The following is a 24,682-nucleotide window of genomic DNA, read 5'->3' as shown; positions in this document are numbered from 1 at the left end:
CAAATTCAAAAATATCCCGTGATAGTGAAAACAATAGCTTTTCCTTTTTGGCTTTATATTTTTGGTTTTCATTGTTGGGTCTTTGGTGGTCAGACAATATTTGATTTTGACGATTTCATTTTTGGCCAAAATTTAGAAAAAGACTATTGTTATTACAAATTAATTTATTGATATATATCCTATTTTTCTTCCAAAAGGGCAAAAAACCATTTTTCAGAAAATTTTCTTTAGTATTTTGAGGTATTAGTAGACGAAGGTGAATGAGACATCTGAAAAACAGGGTAAACATCCCACCCCGACAATAATTGAAGATTTTATTGACCCAATTCAACTATTAATGTTTAAAATATTAAAGAAAGTTTGCTGAGAATGATTATTTACCCATTAGTTAAACTCCATTTTGTCTCTTTATGCATTTTTTTTGTAGCTTTGGCTTTTAAAAAGATACAGGTTTTGAACTTTAAACACCATTTACTACTAACTAATATAATAATACGAATTATCTTTTTCTTTCAAGAAGGGTAAACAACCACTTTTCAGCAAAACTTTCTTTAATATTTTGACAGTAGTAGTAGACCCAGATGAATGAGAGATCTAGGAAACAGGTCAAATATCAAACCCTGAAAATCTCTAAAAATTTCATTGTCCCAATTCAACTATTTATTCTTTAAATTATTAAAGCAATTTTGCCCAGAATGATTAATTACCCTTTACCCGAACTTCATTTTGGCTTTTGGGCATTTTTTTTCAAGGTATGGCTTTTAGAAAGTTACTAGTTTTTGACCTTTAAACAGCCAAAACAACTAACTAATATGCTCATTTCTTCTATAAATTCGTTATTTTCACGTTTTTTGGAAGTTTTCTTCCTTAAACAGCGGCTGTTTCCCGGAACAAATTTCAGTGTATATGACTGTCTGCAACTTTACTGAAGGCCAATTCACAATGAGACCTTACTAACATTGAGATTTAACTAGCGCTTATTTGAGCCAATACAGATTTTTGGTCAAGTTTTTGACCAATCAGAAAATTAAAGGAAAAATCTGATTGGCTCTAATTAGCGCTAGCTATTTTTTTTTTAGTATTAGAATAATGTTGTGAATGGGTATTAAGGGTATGATATCTTGCGAAGATAGTTGCTTCATATCTAATGAAGGAACTCTATCTAGTTACAATTCTTGTCTCTAGTATGGTATAATCATCTACCCTTTACCTGAACTTCATTTGGCTTTTGGGCATTTTTTTTCTTTCTTTTTAATGTACGGCTTTTAGAAAGTTACTGATTTTTGACCTTTAAACAGCCAACACTACTAACTAATATATTAATATGAATCATCTTTGTAAACATCAAAAACAAGAAGAAAAATATAAAATTCTTTTCGTAAGACAATGGAATTCTAATTTGAATAAATATTTCCTATTGAAAGAATTCCCTGTTGTTCTTCTTGTTTTTAATGTTTATGATGGAAAGGCAGTCTGGTCTTCGTCGCTATTTAATCAGCTTCGTCTTCCAAGAAGGGTAAACTTTTTTTTTTAATATTTTAATATTTAAAAAAAATTAAAAATTTTAATAATTGTTAATCTTTAATTTAATGTTGATTTTTAATTTAATGTTAATTTGTTTAATGTTAATGTTAATTTCAATTTGATTTTAATTTTTAATTCAATTTTAAATTAATTTGTTTAATTTAAAAAAACTTATTTAATATTTAAAAAAAACTTCTTTTTAATATTTTACAGGAATTAGTAGACACAGGGGAATTAAACATCTGGGAATCAAGTCAAATATCGTATTTGAAGATTTCACTTATCATGAATTTGAATTAAAATCAAGTAGTTGTGGGCATCAAGCCATGACTAATTTTAGGAAAAGCCAAGACAAGCAGTCCGGTTGAGTGCGAGGAAAACCAGGCATTAGTCCCCTTATTAGGATTGTACAAAAATGATGTTAGTTAATTTGTTAGTAGATATGTGTATCTATTATCCGTCCATGCGTCATTCCTAGGGCAGAATAACTAAGGTAGATAGTAAAAGAACTAAGGGATGGAAGATTGGATTGATTTTAAGTTGACGCGTGATGGACAGTGTCCATTGGACATGTAAGAATGATGTTAGTTCATTTATTAATAGATAAGCCTATCTATTTTCCGTCCATACGTTATTCCTAGGGCAGAAGAACTAGAGTAGACAGTAATAGATAGTCACAATTTTTAATTCGATTCAAAATATTAAAGAAAATTTGCTCAGAAACATATTATTCATCTTTTGCCTGACCTTCATTTCCGCTTTTTATGCATTTTTTTTGCAGCTATGGCTTTTAGAAAGTTACTGGTTTTGAACTTTATACAGCCATTACTACTAACTAATATATTAATATGAATCATCTGTCTTCCGAGAAGGGTAAAAAACACTTTTCAGTCAAAACTTTCTTTAATATTTTACAGGAATTAGTAGACCCATGTGGATGAGACATCTGCGAATCAGGTCCAACATCGAACCCTGAAAATCTCTAAATATTTCATAGACCTAAATCAACTATATATCTTTGAAATATTAAAGAAAGTTGCTGAAACTTGATTATATATCAATCAGGATAACTTCATTTCGACTTTTTATAGAAGTTTTTTTTTGCAACTTTGCTATTTTAAAAGTTATTGTTTTGACCTTTAAAAAGCTACTAAAATATTTTGTGACTTATTAATGCCTAAAATTATGATACTTATGCTTGATATATACTTTTATTTAATACTTGATATCTACATATATAAAAATAAGTTGTATGTTTGTTTGTACGCATATGACGTCATTATAAGTATATAAGGCGGCGATTCAAAGAGAAATTTTAGTATAAATACTACAACGGCAGAAGAAACAGCCCAGGATGCGGCTCAAAGAGTTAATGCCAAAAGGCTTGCGGCTAATAGAGAAAGTGAGAAAAGAAAGCGTGCCGAGGAATCACAAGAGCAACGTGAAAACAGGTTTGCGACTCAAAGAGAAATTACCGAAAAAAATCATGCCGAAGAATCACAAGAACAACTTGAAAACAGACTTGCGGCTCAAAGAGAAATTACCGAAAAAAATCATGCCGAAGAATCACAAGAACAACTTGAAAACAGGCTTGTGGCTCAAAGAGAAATTACCGAAAAAAATCAAGCCGAAGAATCACCAGAACAAATTGAAAACAGGCTTGTGGCTCAAAGAGAAATTACCGAAAAAAATCATGCCGAAGAATCACAAGAACAACGTGAAAATAGGCTTGCGGCTCAAAGAGATAATGCCAAAAGAAAGCGTGCCGAGGAATCACAAGAACAACGTGAAAACAGGCTTGAGGCTCAAAGAGATAATGCCAAAAGAAAGCGTGCCGAGGAATCACAAGAACAACGTGAAAGTTATCGCCTGGTATTCAGGTACAAGCCAGTCGATGATCGACTGACGTGTTCAAATCGGGACTATGTCTAAAACTTGTCCCTATTGCAAGGCCTTGAAATTTAATGGTGAAACAATGGGAATGTGTTGCGCCTCAGGAAAAGTTAAACTTCCTCAACTGGCTGCACCACCAGAGCCACTGAAGACTTTGCTTACTGGAACTATGTCAGAATCTAAGCGTTTTTTTTTATCAAACATCAGAAAATATGACTCATGTTTCCAAATGACGTCGTTTGGTGCCCAAATCGAAAATCAAGATCAATACACCGGGACACAGGGAATATAAATGACGAACGGGACACTCAAAGAGAAATTACAGACCGGGACACAAATGACGACCGGGCCACCGGGACACAGGGAATATAAATGAAGACCGGGACCCAGGGACACAACTACAACAGGGACACCGGGGGGGGGGCACAGGGGGGATATATAAATGACGACGGGGACACAGGGAATACTCGATTAGCAATCACCATCAACAAAACTCAAGGGTGATCATTAGAAAAATGCGGTATAGATCTGAATACGGATTGTTTTTCCCATGTTGCAATGTTCAATGTTGCATGAAATGCTCATATGTTGCATGTTCAAGAGTCGGTAAACCTGACAATTCATTTATATGCACAGACAATGGGACAGCGAAGAATGTTGTATATGTGAGACACAGGGACACAACTACAATAGCGCGTAACGACTTACGCGCGCGCGGGGGCTTGTGGGGGCGCGAAGCGCCCCCACCAACTAGGTGTAACTAGGGTGTAACCAACAGCTAGTATACTTATATTTAATACTTGATATATACTTATAATTAATAATTAATAAATTATAATATTTATTAATATATTAATACAAATCACCTTCGTCTTCTAAGAAGGATGAACAGTCACTTCTCAGTATGACTTCCTATAATACTTTAACTTAATTAGTAGAGCCAAGTGAGTAAGCCAAGTTCTGGGAATATATTAAAGATTCTATATAAAATTATGATAATCTCTAAAATATGTCCTGAATGTGACAATCTTTCCTGCGATTTAATTTCGTTTTTGTCTTTATGGCAATGGCTCTTTACACTTCACGTTAGTTTCCGTGGTTCATTGCTAACTCGGGCGATTAAAAAATTATTTGATTTTAGCCTTTCAACAATTATTACTTTTATAGTAAACCAAAAGCAGAGGTGAACTATAACCAGCAAACAAAGTCCAGTCAGCTGTAACTATCGTAAACCAAAAGCAGTGGTAACCTATAACCAGCAAACCAAGTCCCGTTAGCTTAATCGGTTGATTATGTCATTTATAAGACTCCTAATGACAGGGATGTGGATTCCAGCCCGACACTTTCCCGTCGGTAAAAGGTATGAACACCAAAAATATAATCATTTTTGGGGGTGAATGTTGTAAAAAATCACTATTTGACTAAAATACGGGTATAGATGGATAACTTTTTTCCAAAGACGGGGAGAAGGGATTACTTCTTAAAATTCATTTTTGCCTTTACGAAAATGGGTTTTTACAGTTTTCTTTTATTTTTGTGGTTTCCATTGCTGGAGCCGTGGCAGTTAAAAAGTTATCGGTTTCAAACTTCAGACCATGGTTATAATAAACTATATTTATAATTTATTAGAAATAGAGTCGTTAGTGATAAATAGGTCATAGGACTAGGCTGGTTGTACATGACGAACGCAAAAGCAAAGAAACAAAAGTACAAAGCAAAGCAGAAATTCAGAAAATCAGAATTTTTCTCAGGCTCGTAGCTTTTGATTGGTAACACAAAACTTAGTCAATAAAATATATTTGGAATCAGCATAAAAATCTCATTCTTTTGATCTATCTATCGAAAGCAAAATTCAGTTTTTTAGAATTTCGAGCCGAGTCACTCCTTACTTACAGTTCGTTCCCACAAACTCTTTGATTACTGTATTACAATATTATACTATACTACTTATTATTAATGTATTACCCTTGTTACTATATTACTTGTATTGCTAATATGCGTATTACCGAGAATTTACTTGAATTATTACGCAAAACAAATGAAGCACTCACCATCAGAGCCGTAGAGACGATAAACCTGCTTCTTTCCAGGAATTGTGACCTTTTCAACATCCTCACTTAGCTTTATCTTTGGCTCCCCATTCACTTCAACGAGTTTATACACTCCTCCAAGGGCAGGTTGACGCTGGCAGGTGACTGGAATAACCAATAACATAAAAAAATCAAATCTAAATAGAACAAAACAAAAAAACTCTGAATGCACAAACAAATACACTATAAGTAAATAAGTAAAATTTTACAAATATCAAAAAAGTAAACGATAATATATTTATCCTACTACTCGTAAATTGAAATGAAAAAAAAAAACAACTCAAAATGGAAGGGTAGGGCATTTGTGACAGAGTACAGTACAGTAGTCTTTGTACAATAGCACGACATTTTATGACCAGGGACAAACAGAGGAGGGGGGAGAGGCACGGTCCCTCCAGTGAAATTTCAAATTCTCCCGAATTTCGGGCATACCCATTTAAATTACAAAAAAAAGTTTACTATATTGGCTTCTTCGGAAAAATTCCAGTGTATGCGCATGGTCACGAATGCCAAACACTTTAGGTATTACTCTTGAAAATTAATTATTTTTAGGTAGTTGAAATGTTTTTTTACTTTTAATGCATTTTCAGACAAAAGTGCCTTTTAAGAAAGTGTTTTGAAACATTTCTTTGTATTATTTTTTGTGTAACTCTCCTGGATACGACCTTGTGCTTACCTCTTAAGATTCTCTTAAATTTCACTTTTTGCAACTGACCTGATCTATGTCGGGTCGATATAGGCCCCAAGATAGATCATGCTCTATAGTAACTAATCTGCCTTTAGAACTTACACTTCATTAAGAAATTGACCGAAGAAAAGATCGAAGAAAGGAGGATACTTACAGAAAAACAACAACAAAAAAAGGAATCACCAAGAATAAATGAGTCTATTTTATTACTGATGGTGGTCCATAATATCTATATATTTTACAGTATGTCAAAAGGAGTCACCGAAAATGGGAGATATTTCTAGAGGCAGTTTATAGCTTTTTATGCCTTTCAAGTGAGCCAATTTGGTAGAACTTACAATAAGATGTTTGTAAGAGCAATGTCTTACAAAATCTTATTGAGCTTTATTCTTCAAGGGTCTCGAAACTAGCAGGGACAAGACAACAACTCAAAATTCTAACACGTGTTACTTTTCAAGTGGAACATTTCTCCAGAATTTCAACTTCAATTTCAGGAGCTCGTAAAATAAAGATAAGAAGAAAATTTTAAAGATACTATGAAATTACTTGCATACGACGAATCCCCTAGTATAACCTAAAACCAAAAAAAGAGCATTTGACTTTCTCTTCACAACATTCAATACATTAAACGAGACTAAATAAATGACTTGGTTTATCCATAACCGCAAGGAAACTGCAATAAAAATGATCTTCCTGTCTCAATAATGTCTCCGGTGTTATCTGGGACCAAAGAAGTCGCTTGAGGGGAAAAAGGCTACGAATAGGACATCAGTTACCTTCTGATCAGTTTTATCATTCAATTTGACAGTAGATAAATGAATCTCAATAAATTGAGCCCTCTCCCGACTTTAACTCTGAATTCAGTAGGCTACCTGAAAAATCTGAAAAATCTAACCCTGTTAGAGGCAAACCCTGATGATTTGCACTATCGGCCGAAGGCCTAGAATCAGGAGATAGGTACCTGCGCAACGCAGACCATTCGTCAGCATGCGAAAAAGTTTTTTTTTAAGTTTCCTCCCGACTTTCTGAGGTTACTTATTATAAGGTAAAAAGAAACCATTGGAGGAGCATCGTTCTTTCTTGGTGTGGATTCTAAACCAATCCAAAGAGAAGCCAATTATATCGCAAGCCAATTACACAAAATTTGTATTTAAAATTTTTGGTTTCAGCGTGGTATGTTTTTTAGTACATAAATTATTTTTTAATCCCTGGACCTATCTTAGGTCTATTCATACCGAAAACAGTAATTTTTCAAGATTTTTGTTTTAGTTGCTTCGAAATTACGAAGCTTTTATGGCAGTGCCACATTCTCGCCATTATTGTCGCGTTCAACCTTGAAGATAAAAGTATTTTATTTTCGTTGCCGGAAAAGTATTTGTTCCTATCCTTTAGAGATACTATCTGAAAAAGGTTAGTGTTAAGTTTATATATTGGGCAAGGAATGCTCGAAATCACCATTAGGTTCAAAGAAATGGCCAACAGCCCCTAATCAGAGGGAAGAAGATTTCATTCATAGACTTTAGTCTTAACACCCCTAGGGTTTCAGACAAATGGCGTCCACATTTTTCCATATTTGCCATTTCTTCTCTTTTGGCATTGCATTTTACTGTTTTATTGATTTTATATTCTATAGTTTTTATGACAACTCGAAAATATGGGTTGAGCTCCTTTAGCGTTTCGGTTTGGCCAGTATCTTAACGTTTCTATGGTGTTATTACCAAATACTGTTTAAAAAAAAAATCCATTTAGAAAAAGAAGACTTTGTTTTCAAGCGAACAGAAAGGCCTCTAAAAAAAAAAAAAAAAAAAAAAAAAAAAAAAAAAAAAAAAAAAAAAAAAAAAAAAAAAAAAATTCAAGTAAGATAAGTTTTGAGTAAAAAGCTAGTTTTTCAGGACTCTGCAAATTTAGGACATATTATGAATCAATTTATTATAAGGAACTTTGTTTTTTTAATTAATTAAAGTAGGCCTACGGAGCCTCCAATTTCAATTAAATAGTATGGCCTCTATTAAAAAAAAAAAAAAAAAAAAAATCAACCACTTGCATATTGTTGCAAAATGAATAAAATAATTAAATATTTAACAAATAAAAAAGAAAACCTGAACTACTTGCAGCTGCACTTCTACTGTTCAGGATAAAAACAAACAAACAAATAAAAAATAAACAAATAAAATAAAAAAAAAATAAACAAATAAAAAAGAAAACCTGAACTACTTGCAGCTGCACTTCTACTGTTCAGGATAAAAACAAATAAACAAATAAAAAATAAACAAATAAAATAAAATAAAAAAATAAACAAATAAAAAAGAAAACCTGAACTACTTGCAGCTGCACTTCTACTGTTCAGGATAAAAACAAATAAACAAATAAAAAATAAACAAATAAAATAAAATAAAAAAATAAACAAATAAAAAAGAAAACCTGAACTACTTGCAGCTGCACTTCTACTGTTCAGGATAAGATTGAAACTGGAAATTACAACGAAAAAAAAATGAAATATAAAAAAAACAGACATGGTAAAAACAAAAAAATCGAAAGCTACTTAAAGGTAAACTATGAAAGCAACAGGATAGAAATTATAACGAAAAAAATAAAAAAAGGCACGAACAAAAAATAGTCAAAAGCTACTTAAAGCTACACTAAGAAAGCAATGAAATAGACAAGCAATATATCTAAAGCCATTCAGAATGAGATTGACGCCAGAAATTATCAAGAAAATTTGAAAGGAATAAAGGCATGACAAAAGAAAAACTATACATAGAAAAAAAATGTCTAGGACACTTTTTTCTTCTTTATGTTTCAATGACCAACAATCCCTGAGCTTTGCTCTAGTGGAAACATTCATTTTTATCTCGTCATCTTGGTATTCACATCATTTCATTAACCCCAATCAATAATTTTGCCTTTTAGTGACTAACCCTCCCTTTTTCAAAAGTATAAATCAGATCAACAAATTGCATTTGAAACTTTCACAAATATCAACCGCCCAAGATTATTTTTGTTTGCATACAATGGTCTAGAGATTTGGCCCTTTCTCTAAATTTTCTAACGAAGTCAGAATAAAGATTGATTGCCAGATATATGACAATCCCCCATCCCATCCACTTCGGGAATACAGTACTGACTAATGGTTACGAGTCGGCTTTCTTTTGTTCTCTTTTTCTTTCTATTCTATTGGCAAAATAATAAGGCGTCAATGAAGTTTAATGAAAAGGCATAGGAAACCACACTAGAAGTAGAGGAAGCCAAGCGCAACTCTACAGAAAAGCACAAGAAAACTAAGGTGTTTGCTTAAAGGTATTTTGAGATCCACTAAAATAACGAAGAAAATTATTAATAAGATTGGCCATGGTATGTAGTCACACTACCACTTCAGAAGGTCTTATGGCAATAAGATTAAAACCTGACTTAATTATTGTAATAATGGTCATAAAGTTTCTACTCCTTAGATACCAACCATAGCTTAGATATACAATACAGTTATGAAAACTCGATTTATTTTTAGGACACAGTGCGCGGTAGCGATGTTAGCGGCTGGAGACAGGAAACTGACAGTCTGAATCTAAAAGATCGAAGCAATTGGACAAACAAAACAAAATAGCGTTCCCGCCTACGGTGTTGTAGTACGATCTAGGAGGCGCCAGAGCTCTGTACCAAAAGCTTGTCATGAGCAAGATAGTAGTTTTCATAACCGAATTCTATATCTAAGCTGTGTTAGGAACTATATACTCAAAAGTAGAGTCTACGGTGTCTTAACTCATATATAAAACGAATAGAAGAGATCCCGCCTCCTCTTTTTTACCGGAAGGCAGCTATTCCGAAAGTTTAATCGGGTATTCCGCATTAAGACGAATAAGAAATAGAGCCATGTTTTGCTTTAACATTATGAGCATCAAACCGTTGCGCCACTTCCTACTGAGCTTTAGATAAGTAATTCAGTTTAAACTAGTCTATAATATATATAGTTAAATTATTTAATTAATACTGATTAGTTAGATTATAAAATTATAAATAAATAATAATAATAATAACATTTATTCATTTATTTGCATCCCTCATACTTGAAGTCATTTGATAAAAAAACAAAAAAACATTGATTGATAAGTGAATTTATCTAAAATGGAGAGCAGACAGAGAAAAACAGTTTTCATATTTAGATTCAGCAATACAAATATAGTTAAAATCAATTTTAAATCCTAGGCCCCTCAACTTAAAAAAAAAATAATTTAATTAAAAATTTAATAATATCTAGATGAACAATTTAAAAGCGCTTGCAAGCTCGTGTCACGCCAAAATCTCTTCAAATCTCCCTGCTGCAATGAACTAATAAAAGAGTGCCGTGTTTTGGGTAAAGTGTGAATATTGACCGTCCAAAACGGGTAAGAAGTTTATTCCAAAAGAGGAAGTAAAATGTTTCAAATTTGGCAGACCAGCACTGCTTGCTTGCTTACTGTTTCAACCTAATCCCTTCTTCAACTTATCGTACTTTAAGTGCAGTTTTCTACATAGGTTCATTGTAAACTCAATGTCTTTTGATTTGAACAGCCAGCCTTTTGAACTCCTAATCGAATCGTCGTTGTCCATTCCAAATTTGGCAGACCAACACTGCCTGTTAATTTACTGTTTCAACCTAATCCATTCTTCAACTTATCGTACTTTAAGTGCAGCTTTCTACATAGGTTCATTGTAAACTCAATGTCTTTTGATTTGAACAGCCAGCCTATTGAACTCCTAATCGAATTATCGTTGTCCATTCCAAATTTGGCAGACCAACACTGCCTGTTAATTTACTGTTTCAACCTAATCCATTCTTCAACTTATCGTACTTTAAGTGCAGCTTTCTACATAGGTTCATTGTAAACTCAATGTCTTTTGATTTGAACAGCCAGCCTTTTGAACTCCTAATCGAATCGTCGTTGTCCATTCCAAATTTGGCAGACCAACACTGCCTGTTAATTTACTGTTTCAACCTAATCCATTCTTCAACTTATCGTACTTTAAGTGCAGCTTTCTAAATAGGTTCATTGTAAACTCAATGTCTTTTGATTTGAACAGCCAGCCTTTTGAACTCCTAATCGAATTATCGTTGTCAATTCCAAACCTGGCAGACCAACACTGCCTGCTTATTTACTGTTTCAACCTAATCCATTCTTCAACTTGTCGTACTTTAAGTGCAGCTTTCTAAATAGGTTCATTGTAAACTCAATGTCTTTTGATTTGAACAGCCAGCCTTTTGAACTCCTAATCGAATTATCGTTGTCAATTCCAAACCTGGCAGACCAACACTGCCTGCTTATTTACTGTTTCAACCTAATCCATTCTTCAACTTGTCGTACTTTAAGTGCAGCTTTCTAAATAGGTTCATTGTAAACTCAATGTCTTTTGATTTGAACAGCCAGCCTTTTGAACTCCTAATCGAATTATCGTTGTCAATTCCAAACCTGGCAGACCAACACTGCCTGCTTATTTACTGTTTCAACCTAATCCATTCTTCAACTTGTCGTACTTTAAGTGCAGCTTCCTACATAGGTTCATTGTAAACTCAATGTCTTTTGATTTGAACAGCCAGCCTTTTGAACTCCTAATCGAATTATCGTTGTCAATTCCAAACCTGGCAGACCAACACTGCCTGCTTATTTACTGTTTCAACCTAATCCATTCTTCAACTTGTCGTACTTTAAGTGCAGCTTTCTAAATAGGTTCATTGTAAACTCAATGTCTTTTGATTTGAACAGCCAGCCTTTTGAACTCCTAATCGAATTATCGTTGTCCATTCCAAACCTGGCAGACCAACACTGCCTGCTTATTTACTGTTTCAACCTAATCCATTCTTCAACTTATCGTACTTTAAGTGCGGCTTTCTACATAGGTTCATTGTAAACTCAATGTCTTTTGATTTGAACAGCCAGCCTTTTGAACTCCTAATCGAATCATCGTTGTCCATTCCAAATTTGGCAGACCAACACTGCCTGCTTATTTACTGTTTCAACCTAATCCATTCTTCAACTTATCGTACTTTAAGTGCAGCTTTCTACATAGGTTCATTGAAAACTCAATGTCTTTTGATTTGAATAGCCAGCCTTTTGAACTCCTAATCGAATTATCGTTGTCCATTCCAAACCTGGCAGACCAACACTGCCTGCTTATTTACTGTTTCAACCTAATCCATTCTTCAACTTATCGTACTTAAGTGCAGCTTTCTACATAGGTTCATTGTAAACTCAATGTCTTTTGATTTGAACAGCCAGCCTTTTGAACTCCTAATCGAATCATCGTTGTCCATTCCAAATTTGGCAGACCAACACTGCCTGCTTATTTACTGTTTCAACCTAATCCATTCTTCAACTTATCGTACTTTAAGTGCAGCTTTCTACATAGGTTCATTGTAAACTCAATGTCTTTTGATTTGAACAGCCAGCCTTTTGAACTCCTAATCGAATTATCGTTGTCCATTCCAAACCTGGCAGACCAACACTACCTGCTTATTTACTGTTTCAACCTAATCCATTCTTCAACTTATTGTACTTTAAGTGCAGCTTTCTACATAGGTTCATTGAAAACTCAATGTCTTTTGATTTGAATAGCCAGCCTTTTGAACTCCTAATCGAATTATCGTTGTCCATTCCAAACCTGGCAGACCAACACTGCCTGCTTATTTAATGTTTCAACCTAATCCATTCTTCAACTTATCGTACTTAAGTGCAGCTTTCTACATAGGTTCATTGTAAACTCAATGTCTTTTGATTTGAACAGCCAGCCTTTTGAACTCCTAATCGAATCATCGTTGTCCATTCCAAATTTGGCAGACCAACACTACCTGCTTATTTACTGTTTCAACCTAATCCATTCTTCAACTTATCGTACTTTAAGTGCAGCTTTCTACATAGGTTCATTGTAAACTCAATGTCTTTTGATTTGAACAGCCAGCCTTTTGAACTCCTAATCGAATTATCGTTGTCAATTCCAAATCTGGCAGACCAACACTGCCTGCTTATTTACTGTTTCAACCTAATCCATTCTTCAACTTATCGTACTTTAAGTGCAGCTTTCTACATAGGTTCATTGTAAACTCAATGTCTTTTGATTTGAACAGCCAACCTTTTGAACTCCTAATCGAATTATCGTTGTCAATTCCAAACCTGGCAGACCAACACTGCCTGCTTATTTACTGTTTCAACCTAATCCATTCTTCAACTTGTCGTACTTTAAGTGCAGCTTTCTAAATAGGTTCATTGTAAACTCAATGTCTTTTGATTTGAACAGCCAGCCTTTTGAACTCCTAATCGAATTATCGTTGTCCATTCCAAACCTGGCAGACCAAGACTGCCTGCTTATTTACTGTTTCAACCTAATCCATTCTTCAACTTATCGTACTTTAAGTGCAGCTTTCTACATAGGTTCATTGAAAACTCAATGTCTTTTGATTTGAATAGCCAGCCTTTTGAACTCCTAATCGAATCATCGTTGTCCATTCCAAATTTGGCAGACCAGCCCTGCTTGCTTGCTTACTGTTTCAACCTAATCCATTCTTCAACTTATCGTACTTTAAGTGCAGCTTTCTAAATAGGTTCATTGTAAACTCAATGTCTTTTGATTCGAACAGCCAGCCTTTTGAACTCCTAATCGAATTATCGTTGTCCATTCCAAACCTGGCAGACCAACACTGCCTGCTTATTTACTGTTTCAACCTAATCCATTCTTTCAAACCCATCATTCAACTTATCGTACTTTAAATGCAGCTTTCTACATAGGTTGATTGTAAACTCAATGTCTTTAGATTTGAACAGCCAGCCTTTTGAACTCCTAATTGAAATATCCTTGTCCATTACGTCCATAACCACCGATCGGATTAAGATCATCTACTACTACGTTCATTCGTCTGTTAATATTGTTTCTTCTTCTAGTAAACAAGGGTTTTGCTGTTTAAGACCTAATTGCTAAAAAGTCGTCTGAATTTCAGCAAATGCGGCCAAAACTGGTTAAGCAAACTTTTTGGATTAATGCTTCAATTTTATCCTTCTGTCGAAGCCAGATGATTCACTGGCGATCTGTTATCACTGTATTTAACGAAGTTTCTTTTTCTAGTGGACAAGGGGTTGGTATGTCAACGCTTGTTTGTTGAGAGGGTGGCCTGAAATCCAATAAACACGGCCAGAATTGTTTAAACAGCACTTTTAGATCATTGCTCCAATGTTGGCCTTCTGTCAAAACTCCCTGATCCACTGGAGATCTGTCACCACTGCATTTAGCCAAGAGCCAGTCTGTCAATCTTGTTTCTTCTTCTAGTGAATATGGGCTTTGCAGGTCCAGGCTGGTTTATTGATAAAGTCGTCTAAATTAAAACTAAGCTGGATAAGTAGCCTTCTGGATTAATCACTAACGTCATCCTTCAGTCAAATATCCGCTGGAGATCTGTCACCACTGCATTTACCCAAGACTCAGTCTGTTGATCTTGTTTCTCCCCCAAGTTAATTCGTGTTTTCAGCTCAAGGCTTGTTTGCTGGGAAAATCGTCGGAATTAAAAAAAAAGAAAAACAAAAGATAACTTTGTAGTATCAATGCTACAAAGCTATCCTACTGTTGAAAACTACAAATCTGCTGGAGGTCTGTCACCACTACACTCCGCAAAGACACAATCTGTCGATCAGGTTCCTTCTTCTAGTACGCAAGGGCTTTGCACCTCATTGCTTGTTTATTGGAAAAGTCGTCCGAACTCCAAAAATTACGTCAAAAACTGGTTAAACAGCACTTTTGGGCCAATGCTTCAATGTTATCTTTTTGTCAAAAACCATGGACCCACTGGAGGTCTGTTATCACTGCGTTTAGTCAACACTTTGTTTGTTGATCTTGTTTCTTGTCGTAATGAATAAGAGCTTTTGCAGCTCAAGGCTTGTTTGTTGTGAACATCATCCAAATTCCAACAAACACAGCCAAGACAGGTTGGATCTTTAGATCAGAGATTTCATGTTATCCTTCCGATAGCAATAAAGTTAAGTTTAAGCATTGCTGTTTCTTTCTCGAATCAGAACACAGAGAATATGGAGAAAGCAGGTTTTTCACTCATTTGGGGGAGGCTCCCTGTCAAGCCCAAGTTGAAAAAAAAACAACAAAAACAAAAAAAAGAACATAAAAATACACAGCTGCACGAAAGCTTTCATTTTAGAAGGTTTAAAACAATTCTAACCCGTTCTTGATTTTTGGTAAGCAAACTTGAGTTTGTTAAGCAGACAAATTCAGCATATAGTTAATTTAAACTAATAATTACTTAATTTAATTAATCTACTTTAATTTGAATAATATTATATTTTTATTGTATTTATAAATGGAAAGGTAACTCTACAAAATTATGACCCTCTGAACCATATTCGCTCCCGATTTCTTTTTTTTTTTAATTTTACAAATTTTAGGTGTTTTGACAATAAAAAACAAAAAAAACAAAACCAACAAACCTAAGTAGATCATTGCCACAGAAGGCATTGAGGACAAGGGCATCTGTGGCTTTCAGGGACAATATCTGGTACCCATACGACGTAACAAAGTCTTTCACTGACTAAAACAAGTATACTTCAATATTATAGTTTTTCTATAATATGACACGTATAACATGTGTAATATGAATTAACTAGTTAAGAAACATTACGAGGGAATTTATTTTTTCGGTTTGTTTATAGCCCTAGTATTCAGGTTTTTTCCCACCGTATTTTAAGCAAAAATTTCCCGTCATTTTAACTATATCTTTTTTAAGAATCTTAAACGAAAAAAAGGGGGAAAAAAAGTCGATATTCTTTCCCATACTTTCTCATGAGACAAGTTGCACTTATTCGAAAAGCCAGAAGTGAGTAGGCGACACTTGCTGTATTTGATAATTTTGCAAACAACCCTTAGCTTCTGTGTACTCCTCTAAAAAATCGAACGTCCAAAATCAAAGCACTATTAAAAGAGAAAACAAACTTCAATTATTAAAAATTTGAAGTAACAAAATTCTAAGAAAAATACAATTAGTCTACATTATCTTTTCAACCAGTTCAATTAGAAAAAGAGACACTTTACTGTTTCATTTTGCATTTCACTTTGCTTTGCCCGAAAGGATAGAGCATGGCTGATGGCATGTGGCTAAAATTTAAGTTACCTTTCGTTTTTTGACAGATTCTCACGGGGGAGGAAGATAGGGTACAATTTAATGATATTATTGATTCCGATTTGTAACTTCAAATTCGCAATTATTTCACTCTTGACAAATCTATAAAGATGCAAGTGAAAACAACCCGGAATTAAACACTCTTCCCACCCGGGGAGGGAGCCCACTTGAACATACTACTGCCAAAAGTGGACCGGATCCTTGTTAATGTCTAGCACATCGAACATAAGTAGTACCCTGGTTCAAAATCAGCCTTGGACTAACATAGTTAGAGATTGAATTCATATTACTCGTAAATTTATACAGTGTTGCAATACAACAACTACTCTCTATATTAGCTATAATATTAAACAATTGGTTTATGCAAATCCTGGCATTTTAAGTCGAAAAAATAATTAATAATCGCGTTTAGTGGATCTTGGTACATCTATCGAACCCGGCTAAATAATTAAGTTATGGACAAATACGACATATATTTTAATAATTATTAACTATTCAGCATTAGAAAGTAAAGCAATAGAGAGTAATCAACTTTCTGCAATAGAAAGTAAGGGCAAATAATTACATCTTAGATACGACCACATTTCAGGCAGTGGCAAAAATTTGTTTGAACGGCAACACTGATCAAAATAACGTAACTGAATTTTAGATAATTTCCCAGTTTAGGCCTACAGTGGACGGTGCATTTGATTTACTGCACCAGAATTCGAAATAGAATAAGTACTTCAGCAGTGACTAATAAGATTTGCATTCATGATAAATATTAAATAAAAAAAAAACGAGTTTTTTTAACTGAAAGTAAGGAGCGACATTAAAACTTAAAACGAACAGAAATTACTTCGTATATGAAAGAGGCTGCTTCCTCATCAACGCCCCGCTCTTTACGCTAAAGTTTGACTATTTCTCTCAATTCTTCTTTTTAAAACAGCAAAAAACTTTAGCGTAAAGAGCGGGGCGTTGATGAGGAGGCAGCCTCTTTCATATACGAAGTAATTTCTGTTCGTTTTAAGTTTTAATGTCGCTCCTTACTTTCAGTTAAAAAAACTCGTTTTTTTTTATTTAATTTCTGAACGTTTTTGAATCAATGCATGTTTTGATTTTGGCTCTCCGCAGAGGAATAATCAAAACGAAATTTGCATATTTTTTTGGGGGGCTAAATGGCTTTCTCATAATTTTGATCGAATGATTTTGAGAAAAAAAGAGCGGGGGCGAAGCCTAGTTGCCCTCCGATTTTTTGGTTAATTAAAAAGGCAACTAGAACTTTTAATTTTTTACGAATCTTTTTATTGGTAAAAGATTTACGTAACTTATAAATTAGCTTACGTAAAGAACTTTTGTATTCTCATGTTTTTATTACATATATGAGGGGATTCGCCCCATCGTCAGTACCTCGCTCTTTACACTAAAGCTTAAATTTTATCCCAATTCATTAAGAATGACCCCTGAATCACAAAAGCCGTAGAATAAATAGTTGAAATTACTAAAAATACTTTAGCGTAAAGAGCTAGGTATCATAAGGAGGTGAGCCCCTTATATGGGTAATAATTTCTGTTTGTTTTAAGTTTTATTGCTGTTCCTTACTTCCAGCTGAAAGAGCTTTTTCACATTTATTTTTTAATTTTTTTTTAAATAATGCTAGTAAATCCTGCTCTCCCTTCATGGAAGTTTTCTTCTCCCATGACAAATTCTCGATGGAAAGTTCCCCCAGCATATCCCACTCTTCTCAACCCCTCCCCCCAACCAAAAAAATCCTCCTGAAAACGCCTGTATACTTCCCAATAACCATTACTATATGTAAGCACAGGTCAAAGTTTGTAACTTGTTGCCCCTCCCACGGGGACTGTGGGGGAGTAAATCATCCCCAAAGACATAGTTATAAGGTTTTCGACTACGCTGAATAAAATGGCTATCTCAGAATTTTGATCCGTTGACTTTGGGAAAATAATTAGCGTGGGAGGGGGCCTAGGTGCCCTCCAATTTTTTTGGTCACTTAAAAAGGGCACTAGAACTTTTCATTTCCGTTAGAATGAGCCCTCTTGCAACATTCTAGGACAACTGGGTCGATACGATCACCCCTGGGAAAAACAAACAAAAAAACAAACAAAAAAACAAAAAAACAAATAAACACGCATCCGTGATCTGCCTTCTGGCAAAAAATGCAAAATTCCACATTTTTGTAGATAGGAGCTCGAAACTTCTACAATAGGGTTCTCTGATACGCTGAATCTGATGGTGTGATTTTCGTTAAGATTCTATGACTTTTAGGGGGTGTTTCCCCCTATTTTCTAAAATAACGCAAATTTTCTCAGGCTCGTAACTTTTGATGGGTAAGACTAAACTTGATGAAACTTATATATTTAAAACCAGCATTAAAATGCGATTCTTTTGATATAGCTATTGGTATCAAAATTCCATTTTTTAGAGTTTTGGTTACTATTGAGCCGGGTCGCTCCTTACTACAGTTCGTTACCACGAACTGTTTGATTAAATATTCAGCCCCGACTAATCTCCCAGGAAAGTCCTTATTAATACAGAGTATAGAAAAAATAACTATATTTCGGACATTATCACTTATCGGGCAAAGGCAAAGATTAATTTGAATGGCAATACTAGTAAAAATAACGCAACTGAATTTTGGATATTATAGGGTTTACAGAGGACGGTGTATTTAATTTTTTAGTGCCAGAACCGGAAAAGGAGTAGGAACTTAAGTAGTGATCATTCTGATATGCATTCTTAATAAATAATGGCTATTCACCCATCATCATTCTCCCAGAAAAGTCCTTACTAATTTAGAGTATAGGGTAAATAACAATAGGTCGGTACACACGACCTGTGTAATAATATAATTTATATCCGATAGTTTTTCAGCTTACTAGTCCAAGCTGTCAACTAATCAAGTTGTCACAAGTTGACAACAATAATAGTGAATCAAACAGCTTAAAGGGCTTTATTTGCAAGCTGGAAAGTGAACATAAGAACATAAGAACTGGCTTGACCTTTAAAGTGAACCTAGCGCAGCTGGAACTGAATAGCTGGCGCAGCTATTTATGGCTAGTTATTTTTAGCAGTTTAAATTATCGTCTTCATGACTTTAGCAAAATTTTATATTTCGAATTTTTTCTTTATTTTGTAATCAATGCCTTAAAGAAATAATATTACTTTCAAAAACCTTGAAAAATCATAGCTATTTTATTGAGAAATATTTATTGACAATGGAAAGGAGGTTAATTTCCAAAAAAACTTGCTTTTTCAGTGTTTGGTTGAGAGTAGTTGTCAACTAATCAAGTTTACTGTGATATCTAATCACAGTTGACATCAGTAGACAAAAGTTGACATCTAATTATTTGTCAAGTATTGTTGAGTTAACCAGTGGTTTAATTTGTTAAAAGTGTTAGAGACAAAAACTGTGCTATTTTCGAGTATTAGCTGAGACAGAGCCAATTTGAAAAAAAAAAGTTATCTTGTAAAACAATAATGTCATTCAAAAGCTTCTCATTCTTTTGGCGGGCTTAAAACTTCAAATGGAAGAGCCAATCACACCTCCTTTTCATGTACAGTTGCAACAAAAATGTAGTAACAGTAAAAAAAAAAAAAAAAAAAAAAAAAAAAAAAAAAAAAAAAAAAAAAAAAACCGAAAGAACAGCAAATTGGCACCACAAAAATAATGATAAGAGTCTGAGAATTTTGTCTTAATTTTTTTATCTTTATTTTTTTTCATCTGTATTTTTTTCCTTTTTAATCTTAATTATTGCACTTTTTTTATTATTATTATTATTATTGTTATTAAAAGTAAAACCCAGCCGACGCTATACTAAAAAAAAAAAACAACAAATAGGAAACTCAGATTTAAACAAAATACAATTGGGAACGACATATAAGGTACACTTGCTTTATTATTTGTGCTTTGGTGTCGTTAGCACATTGAATTTTGTTCAAATGTGATTTTTGATATTGTTTTTCTTTGTATAGCGTCGGCTACGTTCTTTATTTTTTTTATTGTTGTTCTTTATTATTGTTGTTTTATTTATTGTTGTTTTATTATTGTTATTCTTTATTTATCTTTCATTGTTGTTTGTTTTGTCTTTATATGTTTTATCAAGGCTAGATTGTTTTTTCCATTGATAAAGGCTCCCGAATGCGAATCAGAAATTTTTGGAATTTCATTTTTATTTCCGTAGTAAAAAATTCTCTTTCTTACTGTCTTATGAAAAGACTTGGATTGCGTTTATCATATTTTCATTGACAACTGTAGATATTAGGAAAAGTGATTGTTACATGAAAGTACGTCACAACAATGAAAGTGAGATCAATAAACCTTATCACATTAGATTTTGTTTAAATGTGAGTTTTTCTTTTGTTTTTCTTTGTATAGCATTGTTTATGTTCTTTACCAATTTGTTGTTGTTGTGCTATGTTCTTTCGTTTTGTCGTCGATAAAGGCTTCTGAATGTGAAACCGAAATATTTGGAATCTTATTATTATTTCCTTGGTAAAAAGTTTTTTCTAATTTTTTTTACAGTCTTGTGATAAGATCTTGCCCATTTTAAACATATTTTCGTTAAATTGTAGAAAAAGGAATAGTGATTGTTACACGAAAGTAAGTCAAAACAATGATGATATTAAGAACAATTTTTAGTAGCAACAATATCTCTTTTTCTCTTCGTTTAAACCAAGGAAAACATCAATAGTGCATTCTGATTTTGGACATTCGAAACGTGGTTCACCTACCCAAATGGGTTCCCACTGCAAAACAATCAATCTGATGGCCTTGTTCATTAAGACTATATATTATTTCTTCATTGATACTGCTGGAAGCAATGATTTTCAACTTAGAAAACCAGGGTTGGTCATACGCCTTTCCAATAGTGATGAACATCTCACGCGAGATACGTGAAAGATAGCCAAGGTCACCGCTATCGAGTCGAATACCCCATGAACGATAGCCATAGTCATTGAGTGCCAAACTGACAGCACAAAAATTGATTAAGCCACTCCTAAGATAGAAAATGTTAGAGTACAAAAAGCATGCACAGTTAAAATAAAATAAGTTGTTTTGCCAGGCCCAAACAATAAACTGAAAATGAATTCACGATTGAACAATCAAAAATCGAATTTAATATGTGTATTTACTGAAGGCAAAATAAGATTAGATTCACCAATTAAAGATCAAATTTTCAGGTTCAAAATTCACAACTTAAAAATCTGAAAAAAATATTTTATTGTCGGTCTGATCAGTCCTTTTTGGTATGCATTCAGCAAAGGACACGAGTCCCAGAGTCAGACCGACGATAAAATTTGCTTTTTCAAATTTTTGAAGTTGTGAGTTTTGAACCTGAAAATTTTGGCTTTCTAGATTGGATCTTTATTTTTCAAACACTTTGTGACAATTAATAATATCAATTATACGTACCAGGTCGTATATTAATAATAAATAATTGAACTAATAATAAATAACTGAACTTTTATTAATAATAAAAAATAATTAAACTATAAATAATTGAAAACTGGTTCTTCTTTGTCTTCTTCAAACAGCCCTTTAAAACAGGTGCTCGAAACACCCAGATTTCAAAACAATGTTTTTCATGCCACAAAATAGATCGGCATAGTTTTTCGAATGTTAGAATTGTTCGGCCTTTTCGCATTTTTATTGGCCTGCGTGTGGGTGCGTTTTTTTAAGCATCAGGGATAGGCATACAATGAGCTAAATCAAAGAACTTCGGCTGGACTAACACTAAGGCCAATAGTTTCATACCCAAGCGGGAGAGAGGGGACGGCTGTCTCCAGACTTGAGCTCCCCGTTTTCTTGTAAAACTACATGTTTCCATTCTTAGCGCTGTTACAATTTTTTCGTTCTAAAACTTATCTTGTCTCTTAAGAACTTGCTTCTATTGACATAGACACTTGTCAACAGCCTCTTGAAATTTCATCCTAAATAAATGGTGATATTCAGCTAAGTTAAATTTGGAAAGGCAATGTAAGTGCAGAATCAACTGCTTTTGTTCATTACTTTTTTGATGCTACTTTGTTTAATATTTAATTAAACTCCCGTAAAAAGTTAAAGAAAACGAATGATGCAAAGATTTTCGAAATTTTTGATGATATTTCTCGTAAAAATTTTAAATATTACTTCCATTAGTTTTAAAAGTAAAGTGTTTGAAAATCAAAATAAAATCTTTCCGCCAGGTATGTTAAAATTATATTAACAGAAAAAATCCTTTATTATAAAACATCAATGGAATATTTGAGTAGCCTACTATAGAGTCCTACCCTGGTCAGAACTGTATAGCCGTGGCTATTGAGTCATATACGACTGTATACATTCAATCCTATTCATTAGCTTGGGGAATCTTGTAAGACTAGAAACTTAATTCAGTCTCTAAGAGAGAGTTCCTAGTGCCAACTGCCAACTCTCAGTCTGTCCTTTCAGTTACCTATATTTAATTGTACAGTCTTATTCTGTTCAGGACTATATTGTCGTGTATACTGTCATGACGTGACTGACATGAATTATCCTGTTCAACGGCTCGGAAAATTTCTTAGACTGGGGATCAATTCAGTCTCTCAGAAATAATTCCGAATGACATCTCTCAACTGTCGGTCTGGCCATAATGCTACCAATATTTTATAGCTATACTGCTTGTCCCTACTGTTATAAAATAATTGTCAGTAGGGTTATAATCCAGTAGTGCTAGTACTTTTTTCCCACTTCTGTCATAGTTTTATTCATTTTTGTTGGTTCAACTGAGCACCGCAATGCTGCTTGTGGTACGAGTAGTTGTAACTTCCTGTGCAAAAGGGCTTAAAATATATCTTCATTTATCTATGTTATTGCTGTTCATAAATATGACCATCAGCATCAAAACACTGTTTGTGCAGCCAATAGTTTTCATTCCATATGAAGCACGTGAACGGGCGTAAGAAAATCCTCTTCAGTTTCTTATGATTTCGGTGTAAATCAATATGATGATCCCGATGATGATCACTATCAGGCAGATGATCAACATCGCATCACTGAGCAGTATCTCAGTAATTTTGATTCCCTACGAGACATGTGAGATGCGTAAGGTAGCTCTTTAGTTACGAACTGTTTTGCTATTCATCAAGATGTTGATCAGGCATCATATGATGCAGATGATCTGCATCATAACCGAGCTTGTGCTGCTAGGAGTTTTAATTTCACAAATGCCATGTGAAAGGGCTTAAGATAAACCTTCAATTTCCTATGTTTTGCTGTTTACCAGTGAGATTATTTGAATGATAATAATCTTGATCAGGCTGATGATCAGCACAAAACCACTTTTCAGGGTGTCAGTAATTTTAATTTCCTATACGAAAGGCGTAAAATAACTCTTTAGTTACCTATATTTTACTATTCACCAGCATGTTGACAAAGCAGAAGATTCGCATCGTAACATGGCTTGTGCTAGTAGAAGTTTGAATTTCTACGTGCCATGTGACATGGCGTGTGATATATCTTCAGTTTTCTATGTTATCGCTCTTGGCCAGTATGATCATCGGCATGACAACATTTTCTGTGCTGCCATTAGTTTTAATTTCCCATGAAACATGTGAACAGGAACAAGATACCTTTTCAGCTTTCATGATTTTGCTATTCATGATTGAGAAGATCCGGCTGACAATGGTGATAATCAGCATCACAACACAATTTGGGATGTCAGTAATTTTAATTTAGTATGAAACATGTGAAAGATGCAAGAAACTCTTTAGTTTCCTATGTTTTGCTACCCACCAGCATGTTGATGGGGTAGATAATCTGCATTACAACACAGCATGTGCATTAGAAATTTCATATGTGCTCTGTGAAAAGACGTCTGATATATCTCCAGCTTCCTATATTTTTGCTGTTCACTAGCATTACGATCAGGCAATGATGATGATCATCAGTAGCATAATGGTAACAACATAGCTCGTTTTAATTTCCTTTGACATATGTCAGGGAGTAAGTACACTACTTAACTGTAATTTCCTACGAGACACACAAAAGGGCGTAAGATATCTCTTCAGTTTTCTATATTTTTTCCTATTGGTTATCAGGATCTTCAGACTGACTCATTAGATTCAAGGCAAAAATAGAAAAAAAAGGTAAAGGTAAAAGATACGGCACTAGACCCTTAAAGTCCAAACTGGCGATGCTGATCTTACTTTCAAGTTCCTTCAGCCAGAAAGCGTAATGGAGGGGGAGGGCACACCGCACACCCTTCCTGCTTACCTTTTCCAGATTTCTCTAAGTACCCATTTTGAGCTCGGTCGACTCTGGCTAAACTTACAGAGTCACGGTACTTCTCCCCGTCCCAAACCACATCAGGAACCGAACCCAACCCTTCG

The 24,682-nt window shown here is 34.2% G+C and overlaps 1 protein-coding gene and 1 long non-coding RNA gene across 2 annotated transcripts in view; one reads left to right on the top strand and one right to left on the bottom strand.

Annotated features, from left to right (window-relative positions):
* The window catches only part of LOC136035170 (uncharacterized), a 74,773-nt gene that overhangs the window by 7,952 nt on the left and 42,139 nt on the right, over nucleotides 1-24,682 (top strand). The window contains exon 2 of the long non-coding RNA XR_010619355.1: nucleotides 7,465-7,605. This is a non-coding gene — a long non-coding RNA (uncharacterized LOC136035170). The remainder of the gene's footprint in view (nucleotides 1-7,464; nucleotides 7,606-24,682) is intronic.
* LOC136035169 (nicotinate phosphoribosyltransferase-like) overlaps nucleotides 1-24,682 on the bottom strand; it is a gene marked incomplete in the record, with an annotated part of 75,579 nt that overhangs the window by 9,449 nt on the left and 41,448 nt on the right. Inside the window, 2 exon segments of the mRNA XM_065716742.1 lie at nucleotides 5,469-5,612; nucleotides 21,065-21,330. Of these exon segments, the coding sequence (XP_065572814.1) occupies nucleotides 5,469-5,612; nucleotides 21,065-21,330 (410 nt within the window).

The sequence above is a fragment of the Artemia franciscana genome, chromosome 14, assembly GCF_032884065.1.
Source record: "Artemia franciscana chromosome 14, ASM3288406v1, whole genome shotgun sequence".
NCBI classification, from domain to species: Eukaryota; Metazoa; Arthropoda; class Branchiopoda; order Anostraca; family Artemiidae; genus Artemia; species Artemia franciscana.
This window is presented reverse-complemented; position numbering and strand designations above follow the sequence as displayed.